The sequence below is a fragment of the Myotis brandtii genome, unplaced genomic scaffold, assembly GCF_000412655.1.
Source record: "Myotis brandtii unplaced genomic scaffold, ASM41265v1 scaffold796, whole genome shotgun sequence".
In the NCBI taxonomy this organism is placed as follows: Eukaryota; Metazoa; Chordata; class Mammalia; order Chiroptera; family Vespertilionidae; genus Myotis; species Myotis brandtii.
In genome coordinates, this window is record NW_005371207.1 from 1,371,920 (window position 1) to 1,384,293 (window position 12,374).

A 12,374-nucleotide genomic window follows, 5' to 3' on the forward strand; every position below is an offset into this window, starting at 1 on the left:
AAGATTCACAGCATATTAATATTCATGCAGTTTCTCCCTTCTGTGCCGGAAATGGAAGCAATCATTTAGCAAGAATGGGAAGCATTTGGTTCCTAAAAACAAGAGAATGCCTGAAGAGACCCTCTTCATCTGCCTGAATATTATTTCCCAAAACCCAAACATCAGACCAAAACAACCTTTTCTATCCCTGAAATGCTCCTACCATTTAATCAAGTAACAGATTTTTTTAGATTTAAGAAGGTGAGTGCGTTTGTACTTTAACGCTTCTTTATGGATAAATAACTCGTTTCAACCGCTACCACACTGAGACTTGTTTAAGGAGGGGAGAGGCAGAGATGCCTGGTACGTTCTCACGTTTATCATCCTGGAGGGCACAGCAAAAGCCTGTTTCCTAGGTACACACCGCTGTTTCCACTGTTCACACACCTGTGGGACGCCCTGACCAGGTAAGCTTTATTATAGTTCGGGGAATTCAAGTCATTAACTGGGGAGCAATTTCATTAAGGGCATTGAAGGATGAATGGCTTCCTTACAGGGCAACAACAGTGAAGTAAAAAGACAACACAGAAGGCCTCGCTGGTCCAGCTGAAGCAGCACACGGATGTAAAAGGTGGAGTTCTGACCACGAACAGCCGTTCAATACCAACCTTAAACGCCAGTGTAAACAGAGAGAGAGTGTCCAGAGTCGTGAGGCACACCTCAGTGGCAATGTTGGCTTCGAGTAACGACTGGTGAAGCACGTCTGCATCCGAATGGCCGTAGCCTGCGTGAATTACAACACAAGGTCACTGCCGGGGGCTGCACACAGAGCAGAGCGGCTGGCGGGCTGGTACAGTCAGTCAGCTTTTGATTATTTATAGAAGGCTTGCTTTTTTGGGGGGTGTGGGGGGGCTGGTAGTTAATAATGTTTGCATTCAATTATAAGTCTTTTTCAACTCCAGAAGGGAAGTAATAGCAGCAAGCATTTATTGTGTGCTTGCTATATGCCAGCCATAATTCTATGAACTTTACAGGTATTACTTCATGGAATCCTTCAACAGCCCTATGAAATATGTACATTATTAAACCCCCTTTGCAGATAAGGAAATGGAGGACCGGAAAGGCTAAACAACTTGTCTTAAGTCACACAGTTAGTGAACAGTGGAGCCAGGAAGGCACCTGGACCGGACTCCATCAATCTAGCCACTTGGCTGAGCTGAAGGACGGCGAGAGTGGTGAGGGAGGTGGAGATGTCCAAAGCTTCCCACACAGACAGAGGCAGCGCACAGCACAGGGGGTAAGAAGATGAGCCAGGCTGCTGCTCCCTGAGTCCAGCTTGGCCACCTGCTAGCTGTGTGACCTTGGGCAAGTCATTTGACCTCTTTATCCTCATCTGTAGAATGGGGATAATAACAGTATCTATCTCAGAGGCTGTGGTGAGTATTAAATTCGTTAATATCTGTGAAGCTCTGAAGACAGTGCCTGGCACAGAGTGAATGCTATGTAAGCGTTAAGTCAATAATGTAAAGAGCTGTGTTATCAGCTAGAACCATGATTAATAATCAAGAGTTGACTGTACTGCTAATAGTATTCTACTTGCTTTAATAAAAAGCACAAAAGCCAGTGTGTCTGAAAGAAATGTTTAAGGAAAGGAAAGAACTTGAAGAATCATAATTTAAGTACAAACTGATATCTTCTTATGTGGCTGTAAAATCAATTTAGTACCAATAAAAATGGAGGTCGACATACAATTTGAGATATTAAATTATGAATGGTATGCATTAGCAGAAAATACAGAGATGCAAAGATGTTACAGTATTGATCTAGATTACAAGGAAAGATGGCAATATAATAAAACATCATGTAATGTCTTTCTCCAAGGAGCAAAAACAAATCAACACTTACTATGTAGGTAATTTTCTTAATACTCCAGAGAGGAGGACATTTTGTACATGGATCAGGAAAATGAAGTACAGAAAACTTACAGAATTCTCTTGAGGCCAGAAGTGGGGGAGAAACAGAAACTACACTGCAAATTCCTTATGGAGGTCACTGTATCATACTACACATTACGAGGATAAAATAAGGGAACTAGCATGATGTTATTCTGACTTTAATAAATGTCAGCTACAGGATAATTTCTAAAAGGTACAAAAAAAAAAAAAGCTTTTCAAAGCTACCGAGTTGCTTTTCGAAACATGATAAGAATACTGCTGTGTGCTTTCCCCCGATTCTGCTTGGCTTTTAAAAGGTGGTTGAAGTCCTGTGTCTGTGGACTGCATTATTTTCACACCGCGGCACAGTCCACGTGCCCTCAGTGACCCCACGTAACGCACCTGGCACCATGCTAGTTCCGGTTCTTTTTATTTCTGCATTTTGGGTAAGAAATCTCCCAGAGACAAGGAAGATGGCTATTTTGGGGACTAATATGTATTGTGCTGCCTTCGTAAGCCAAGGCATGTCCTCATTCAGTGAGGTTTGTTTGGAAAGATTCAGAGACAATGAAAGAGGAAAACAGAACGATCACAAACTGGGGCAAGAAGGAGCAAAAAATTACACTTTTTATTAGACCAACCGAAACTATCACACAGCCCAGAAGGACCCTTTACTGAGGGCTGCCATTTACCCCAGATAAAGTTTTAGAGTCTGTGTTAATCTATAACAAGAAACTTGCTTTGGTGATTATTTTCATTCTTTCTCTGCATGGAATTGTCTTTTTTTTTCTTCTTTTCTTTTTTTGAGGTAGATATAATATTAAATCCTACAGATAAGTAGCAATCACACTAAAGGTAAATGGCACTTTGCCAAATGGCTGTATTCTCCAAAATGCATTGGGAAGTTACAAATCTTTTGTAAAAGTCATTATTTTTTAATTTAAATGTTTAATTGAATTTATTGGTGTCCTTTCTCTTTCTAGATAACACTGACTAAGGGTATCCCGGTGATTATTATAGATGAGGTGGCCTACACACTTGAAGAGTCCCCACAGAATTTACCTAATTTTGAAAATGCTGGCAAATGTACAAAATTACATTTCCAAATCAAAGAAACATCTCAGAACCCAGGAAATGTGACTTTATAGTATTTTATTTGCTATCTCGAGTATAGACATTTAAAGTATCCAGCCCATTTCACCTATTTTTAAATATATATTGTCCATGCTTAGACTTTTGAAAAATACTAATTTTACTTCAGAGAATATGCATTCTCTGCATTTTTCATATTAATTCACTACTCTGTGTAAAAAAGAAATTTAATTATCATGTATTCATTTTCCTATTCTCCATTCATAAATATCAAAGAATTTTGGAGTAGGATGAGTTCTCATATGATCAGGTGCTCACCCTGTCTCTGTTTTCACACCTGCCCACACTGGCTAATGGGCATTTCAGGTAGAAAATGCTTTCCCATGTTGACCTGAAATCTAAACTCTGCAACTAAATCCAGTGATCTTAAACTCTTACGTTGAATTACAGGAAATACAGGTTTTCTTCAAGCATTTCTACCGCCTGGCTGCTCTTTCCCACCCCAGTGGGGAATATGAATTAGCATGCAAGTTAATTTAATATATTCCTCGACTACTGTAGAACATCAAAATAAATACAAAGTTTATTTTCTATTATTTCTGCAAATGTATCTCTTATTTGCAAACATGTTTCACGTCGTTTCCCCCTCATTACCTGGTTTATATAAAATATTCTACATACAGCCATCACTCTCAACTTGTTACCTGGCACAAATCTCTTCTACTGACACACAATGAGTGCACGTTACAGTAAACCAGTCAATGTCTTAACGATGTAAACATTTACCTTTCATGTACCTGGGCAATGACCCAAACAACAAGCCTCTATCCTTTGAATGTTTTTAAAAGTTAAAAGTATTGTCCACGAGGGGATTTTCCATTTTCATTATATTCTCTTAGAATCCGAGAGTAAAGTTAAGTCCCGGCTAGAGGGACATGTGTAGTGCCTATGATGTTTTTTCTTATGTTCTAGTGATGGGTGATGGGAAGTATATCTTGGCCCCATTGGATTAAGTTTCTACAGTCCTCTGCTGCTCCCTGCTGGTCATGCTGAGGGCTGACAAAACTTTTCCTAGCAGGACAGAAGAGAAAATAATAAATACAAGTGTAGAGGGGACTCTTCCTGTTTTAATTCTTCTCTAAAATAAATTCATTTTATACTCTGGAATCCTAGAAAATATCTCACATACTATATCTACTTCATATTGATTGGCCCAACAGAAAGTACTGTATTCATTGTTAAATAAGATTTTTTTTTAAGAGACATATATGGCTATAAATTTCCCATAAAATGTCTAGGTATAGATGTAAACAATCATGTGTGTGCATATACATATACATGATCACACACATACACATGCATACATATAGTACATACTCCCTTCTCTGTGGTTTTTGGCCGACTTAATGATTTGAATCTCAAAAAGCTAAAAAGGGAAGGGCGAAAGCCACCCAAATACATATAATCAGAATTAGAGCTATAATGAAGACTGAGCCCCAGGGGAAGATGCAAGGACTATGAGACATCCACTTGGGAATGAGCAGGAATTGTAGGAACACAGGCAAAAGGTAAAAGAATCGCTACACGCTGTGTATTGGGAAGGCAGAAGAAACTGATTGAGGATTAATGTCACTGAAAACGGACTAAAGAAAAAACTCCAGGATGAAGAAGAAGAAAGGCAAGAAGGCCAGGCTCTCTGTGGGCAGCGGGAAGACAGAACGGAGATCAACTGTGTTAACAATGTGGTTTTTGGCAGCAGAACCCAGCCAGCTGTCTCTCTCCTCCAGTTCAAGCCACCACCGCAAAGGCCATTCGTAAGCGGATTCGTTATTCGCCTGTTGATCTCTTATTTTTGTTTGTTTTCTGCGTTTCCTAAATGATTATCTCTGGAGGTGGGGCCTTCGTCTGCTTAGGATTCTTTTTAAGACATGTGTTAACGGTTAAATATTTATGCCAACTGACAGGGAGGCAGTCCCTGTGTTATACATGGTCTGGGCTAAGGCAGTGGAGCAGGTCCTGCAGCTTAGTGGAACTTTAATTTCTGTTTGTTAACTAGGAAATGAAAACTGAAAATAACCAAACTCCCTGTTTTGTTCGTTTCAATCCCTTGTCTGCAGAGCTAGGGAAGCCCTAACAGTCACGATGTTGGGCCATCAAGGACGGCAGCTGTAGCCGTGTCACTGATGCACTCTCGACAGGTCAGAGAGAACTCAGAACTAGTGTTTGCAAGCTACCAATGCAGTATGTGGCAGACACAATCCCGATTTAAATTAAGCCTAGAATTTTATAAAGAGAGACAATGCCCATTACATTTAATGTGGTCAGGGGAGGAAGAATGGGAAGCTGCTGTATTTTGATTGTTCAGCTTTCTTACTTTCACCTACAGCTGATCCTGGAACAATATGGGTTTGAACTGCATGGATCCACTTATAGGAAGATTTTTTTTTTTCCAATAAGCACTGTAAATGCATTTTCTCTTTCTTACGATTCTCTTAATAACATTATTTTCTCTAGATAACTTATGTAAGAATACAGCATATACTATATAAAATATGTGTTAATGAACTGTTTGTGTTACCAATAAGGCTCCCAGTCAACCATAGGCTATTAGTAGTTAAATTTGGGCGGAGTCAAAAGTTATACGAGGATTTTTTTTTATTTTTTATATATTTTATTGATTTTTTACAGAGAGGAAGGGAGAGAGATAGAGAGTTAGAAACATCGATGAGAGAGAAACATCGATCAGCTGCCTCCTGCACATCTCCCACTTGGGAAGCGCCCGAAACCCAGGTACATGCCCCTGACCGGAATCGAACCCAGGACCCGTCAGTCCGCAGGCCGACGCTCCATCCACTGAGCCAAACCGGTTTTGGCAATATACGAGGATTTTTGACGGTGAGGGTGATTGTGCTCCTGGCTCCCATGTTGTTCAAGGGTCAGCTGTATTATCAATGTAATGTGATGGGAATATTGTCTTTACTACTGGCCTACATTAAGAAAGAGGTATGGAAGTCACAGTGAATGGAGTTCCTATGATTAGAAATGATGAGGAGATATTAATAACCATGTACTAAAGATGTTACTTAAAATGAGCACAAACATGGTCTAGATAGAACAATAACTAGCTATGTCATGCTTGGAGAAAAGATGGAACAATTCAGAGAACACACCACTAACGGAAATGGTATTTATCATAAATGATCACGTTAGTTTTCAAAGTGCTGCATGGTTGATTATCTTTTAGGTTTTCTGCTTTGAGAAACCCTTAAGAAGATGAAACACTTAAATTTTAGGAACAGCACATCCCCTCTGGTGACGGAAGAAAGTAAAAAATATGGGCCCACATTTTGGCAGAGTCTCTACTGTGCAGTTAGAAAGCACCAAAGTTAGGAAGGCAAGATGAACAAAAGGTCTCGATTTGCAAGTGAAGCAGCCTTTGGAAAGCAGACTTCAACCTGATTAAATCTTACCATTGTCTACAGAAATTCCAAGCACACTTGATATCTTTCTCACACTGAAAACACAGAAAAAGTCACTTTGTTATTGGCTTTTCCACACCCTCACAAATTGATTCACCGGCTTTATGGTTTCACAGCAGTTAAACATACATTCTAAGCTGGAATGTCAGAATGTGGACGCTGATCAATTACATGCGTGGGATCAGGGTGAACAACATCTGTCCCAGATGTTCTCAGATGTTGCGGGGGTTGGGGGGCGAAGGGGGAGATCAATGATAAATTGGTGACAGGCAATGAATCCGAATATTAAATTAAAAATATCATAGAATGTTTGGCTATTGAACCTGCCAAATTTTGCTTTAAAAACACAACCAGAGAGGTTGGGGCCAAGGGGCTAGCACTTTTAGGTCTGGTGTCGTAGTTGACCGTGGTCCACATTGTGTCATTCTCCTCCGAGGAAGGGAACTGCGCCTTGAGCTCTTCATCCTACTTGCTCTGAGCTGGAAGAAAAGTCAGGTTGGTGATGTGGTGTGTGGTGTGGCCTGGGGCTCTCCCCTCTGAGCTGTCACATGAGATGGCTGGCTGTTACGATGGTATGTCATGGGACTTACTGTGGTTAAAAGTGAGAGAGTTATCCAGGCTGCCCAGCTGCTGCAATCTGGCATGCATCATTCCTGTTCTGTTATGGGAAACAGGCAATGTCTGAGACTTTCGATCATGAACTATGGGTCCCAACCCTTCCTGGTTCCTGCAACATGAGTGAAATGGGATAGAAGCAAAAGTTAGACTTGTTACACTGCAGAGAGACCGGGAGCGTTAGTGAGGCGAGGACACAGCGGAGAGCAGACGGGCCACGCGAGAACCAAGCACAGAGAGCCTGTCTGTGAGCCAGAGATACACAGGGCTCACAGCAAAGCACCAATGACGACGGAGAAGCGAAAACCAAGCCAAAGCAGAGAACTTTTCAGTTTTAGAAAATACTTTAGAGATGCTACTTAAAAAGAAAAAAATGGAGCCCAGCCAGTATGGCTCAGTGGGTGAGCATCGACCCATGCAGCAAGAGGTCACCGGTTCGATTCCCAGTAGGGGGCGTACAGGAGGCAGATGACTGATGATGTTTTTCTCTCATTGATGTTTCTATCTCTCTCTCCCTCTCCCTTCCTGTCTCTCTAAAAAATCAATAAAAAAACACATTAAAAATATTTTTAAAAAAGAAAAAAATTGAGCACCAGTCCAACATGGTGCTAAAGTTAGCATTCTGACAACTGCCAAAACACCACAAATCTTTTTGAATTATATGTGCTGTTAAAGAACAAAAAAAAAACTTTTTAAAATTAAAATAATGCATTGGAAGAAACAGAGAACAAACATGCAATGGGAAGGATTAAATGAAGCAGTTTTAACACCTTTATTCTTACCCAGGCAGGAAGGAGAAGAGCCACACACTTTGTTAAACTTGTCAGCAGTCAAGTAAAGAAAATAGAAAAGTGATCTGGGTTAGCAATCAAACAGCTAAATTCCTGTTGTGTACCACCACCAGAGCAGATGAAAAATGAGACCAGTGCTGGGATGACGCCTGTCCCCATCCCTTAGCCAGCCGTCTCCCTCATTGTGTTATCGTGTGGGTAGAACAGGGCATGCATGGGGTATCATCGGGGCAGCATGCTGCTGGGTGATTTCAAGGTGACACAGTGAGAAGGCGCAGGACTCATTAAACCAGACCACCGTGAACAGCAAACACTGATGACGTTTAAATCACCGCTCGGAATCGTTTTCCCATGCAGCCGAGACCGTGGTGATTTTCTACAAAGCATGGTGTGTCTTTCCACAGAGCACGTGACAAAGCACCACGCCCCAGCCCTCCACTATCCCCTGCTCATCCATTTTTAAGGTGGTCAAAAGATGCATACTTTTATATGCAAGTATATACAAGGTACTTATGACGTTGGAGGATTTTCTTTTAAAAAATCAAATGTGTAGTCACTGAAAAATAAGTTAACAGTTTCACAAAACCCAATTTTAAAATATTTTGTTGGGGCAGAAAAATGTCAGCTTCCCACATTCACCATGTTCGGCTCTGAGGCGTGTTATTCTATTTTGCACATTTTCCTAATGTCATCTTGTGACGTAGGTCACAGTGAGTGCAGGAAGGGTGGGAAGCTTGCCTGGTTCAGTGCCTTTTTGTTACAAATCCACTGCCCATCTCCACGGGACAAAGTCAAAGGGGATCTATTGTCTATGGATACCTTGTGTATACTTGCATTTGGTCCTCAAAATCTCAAATGTAAAAATTACTGTTATGATAAAAATAAAAGAATTAAGATTAGAGAACTTTAAATGCCAACCTATTTCTATTAAAAATAGAAAATAATTATAGGAGGAAAGCATAAAATATTCTCTCTAAATTTGGCCTTTTTAAAAGAAAACATATACTTTTACTTAACATAAAACGTAATTCTGAAAATTTCTCAAATATCCCAAGAGAAGAACAATATTAACATAAAAAGCAAAATTTTCATGCAGACAGAAAACATATTAAAAATCTCTTTCCTATTTCATTGCTACTAAACAAAATTATAGGTAAGAGAAAATAACTCAATTACAACTAAATTTTAAAGATTTTCTTAAAACAAATGTTAGTGATAATTAAACTATTAAAAACAATAGCATTAGAAAAATATGATATTTAGACCAGGACCCCGTAAGTGCATTATCACAGAACACACAGCATGGAATGAAACACAGACACACTGAATGGCTACAGGGCAGGGGTAAGAACTTGGTAACAACAAGATGTGCTCCGGGAAATTCCTCCCAAGAAGGAGCTGCCTGGGTACCCGTCAGCAATGAGTTTCTAGCTCTCCCCAAACTCAGTGCAGAACCAAGCGTTTATTGTGGGACAGGGCAGTGTGGGTTTATGATACTCCACACAGGGTTCTGGTTGGGTAAAAACAAAGGGCACGGGTAGCTTACTTAGAAGTAGAGGAGAAAAGGCTCAATTTTAGAGTTTTTGTGCAAGTCCAAACACATGTGAGATGGACTGAAAACATTCTCTCATTAAGGAAAAAGGAATGTGGTTAGATGAGAAATTAGTGTCTTTGAAGTTGGAAGACGGAATGGTTAAAAAAAAAACAAAAAAGAACACACCACCACAAAAAACCTTTGAAAGTAAAACAGGGAAAGAGAAATAATTGGGGAAGGAGAAAAGAGCCAGAAGACACGTCAAGAGGAAGTGGGAGAGGAGAAAAAGAAGACAGAAGGAACAGGACATGAGGGAGAACTTGGAAGCAAGGCTAGAAGTGTAGCAACAGGCCTCGAAGGAGGATCTTTCCAAGAGATATGCATGAGAAAAACGAAACAGAAGGAATGTAGGCGAAAGATGCAAACAGATTTTATGGTAGCAATCCAAAGACCTGCCAACTCCCTTCATGGCTGTTTATGAGAATCCCAACTGCCAATCACCACAGATGACAATTCCCACACATTCAGATCCAAGTAATACAGAAAATGACATAATACTTGAAACTGAAACCCCCACAGTACCTGGCTATATATCGCTTCCCCATGTACTGGAACTGGTGCAAGCAGACTCTGCAGACAGGATGAAAGATTATCAGGGAAACACGAAGATGAAATTATTTTCAATGCATTGGTTTATTTAAGCCCATCAACAATAACACATTCAATAAATTCTTACTAGCCCAGTGGTCAGCAAACTGCGGCTCGGCAAACCGCGGCTCATGAGCCACATGCGGCTCTTTGGCCCCTTCAGTGTGGCTCTTCCACAAAATACCGGCTCTTCCAGAAAATACCGACTTCTACGCATGGGCCACGAAGTTTCAATCGCATTGAACGTGCGCGCCCGCACGTGGTATTTTGTGGAAGAGCCACACTCAAGGGACCAAAGAGCCGCATGTCGCTTGTGAGCCGTGGTTTGCTGACCACGGTACTAGCCCCTTACTTCAGGTTGTCAGAAATTCTCTGGAAGGCCCCTCTAAACCAAGATAAAATTTCTAACCTACAACAGAAGCCCCCTATTATGCTGCTGCCAGAATTGTGGTGGGTGGTGAAAGCCACACAGAAGAAAGGCTCAGGACCCATAGGGTTGTCCATCCACTCAGGGTTTAGATGTTGACCCAGGCAGTGTGCCTTAGAAACCACCATGGAAACTGTATGCCCTACTGCACTGCTCTGAGTTGCGTATCCGTGCTCATTCAAATCTATGTAAGGAGCTCTCTCTTTTGGCTTCAGTAAATAGACTGGCCCCTTACAGACATCATCTTTTGTTTTGTTTTAATATACCCACAATATTGATTTTTTTAAAAGCATATAATAAGAGGCAGTTAAAATAATGTCCAGTAAGTTCTTCTGATGCTGAATTTCGTCTCACCAAGTGACAACTCCCACCTTTAATCATTAGAGAGAACAGTCATGAGACTATGAACCAAACGCACAAAGCTCAGAGCACCATAGGGTTCCAACTGAGTTTGTGCAAATTCATTTGGCCGTGAATCAGGACCCCACTAACAAACATAAAACTACTTATAGTTATGATTTACCCAATGATTATGAATAATGACACTACTGCAGAAATAATTTTTAACTGCAGAAACAGTAATGTGTTTGACTGTGGGTGTTGCCTGAGTCCCTGCTGAGGTCTTATGGAGTTTACTCTATATGCAAATTTTTCAAAAATCCAAAAAATTCTGAATTTGGAAAATCATCTGGCCCCAGCAGTTTTGGATAATGGACTGTGGATTCGTGTAATGATCTTAAAGAAAACCAGAAACTTAAACTAAAGAGAAAAAATGAGATAACACATGTAATGTGTAAGATTTTACTTATCTTACATTTAAAAATTATAGCAATTTTTCTATCTCAGTTTCTGCACCTATTTGAGATAGGTTAGACTCAACTTAATGCAGCATCCACCCAGCTCAGCTAATACATTTTCTATTATTTTATTAAAATGGCTTATACCCAAGAGTACTAGTAGTTACCTCTTATAACAACCTCATGTCTAATAATTTAAGGTTGGTCACTGACCACTGAGTCATAAGCTCATGAGAGCAGGTGCTGGGATCAGGTCCAGGAGAAATAGCTTAAGAGTACGGATATGAATATCTGCATTCCTGGTTCAGCTACACAGTATTCTTCACACCTCTTCACTGGCCAGGAAAAATCAAGAGGCAATTAACAAAACAAAACTACTCACTCAGATATTGTAAAAAAGTCCATAAGTTCAGATGTTGAAGCCTTGTTCCAATACGTAAACAAAGCATCTAGAAAGTAAACATTTATCAGGTCAGAATCACGATGCACATTCTGTACATTATGAGATGGGATGAGATCTCAGGAGGCCTCCAAACCCTGCCCCCTTTTACAGCTAATCAGAGGACGAACCACTGTGACCCATCTGGATAACACATACAATGGGCTTATTCAATCTAAAGAAGCTACGTTTGAACCTTGAAGTTTAATTTCTTTGTACATCATCTAGTGCTATCCTATATAATAAAAGCCCAATATGGTAAGTGTCTGGTTGTCTGGTTCAACCAATCAAAGCGTAATATGCTAATGATACGCTAAGGCTGCTCAACTGTTGCTGTGATGTGCACTGACCAACAGGGGGCAGACAGTTGACTGGTCAACCAGTTGCTATGATGTGCCACCAGAGGGCAGATGCTCCGACCAGTAGGTTAGCTTGCTGCTGGGGTCTGGCCAATGGGGACTGAGGGAGCCAGGCGGGACATGCCCTGGAGCCCTCCTACGGTCTCTCCCTGGCCCCAATCGTGAACTGGTGGGGTCCCTTGGCCTGGCCTGCGCCCTCTCGCAATCCGGGACCCCTTGGGGGATGTCAGAAAGCTGGTTTCGGCCCAACGGCAGAACAACTGGTCGCTATGACGTGCAC

The 12,374-nt window shown here is 40.9% G+C and overlaps 1 protein-coding gene across 5 annotated transcripts in view; it reads right to left on the reverse strand.

The window, feature by feature from the left end:
• DOCK9 (dedicator of cytokinesis 9) overlaps positions 1–12,374 on the reverse strand; it is a 208,256-nt gene that overhangs the window by 36,698 nt on the left and 159,184 nt on the right. For 2 of the 5 annotated variants that reach the window (XM_014531223.1, XM_014531222.1), the window contains exons 36-39: positions 11,679–11,745; positions 10,007–10,054; positions 7,075–7,142; positions 648–763 (exon numbers count right to left, since the gene is read on the reverse strand). In XM_014531223.1, the coding sequence (XP_014386709.1) occupies positions 648–763; positions 7,075–7,142; positions 10,007–10,054; positions 11,679–11,745 (299 nt within the window). Of the gene's footprint in view, positions 1–647; positions 764–6,475; positions 6,520–7,074; positions 7,212–10,006; positions 10,055–11,678; positions 11,746–12,374 lie in introns of all 5 variants that reach the window. The other 3 variants (XM_014531221.1, XM_014531220.1, XM_014531224.1) reach the window with 2 other exon arrangements.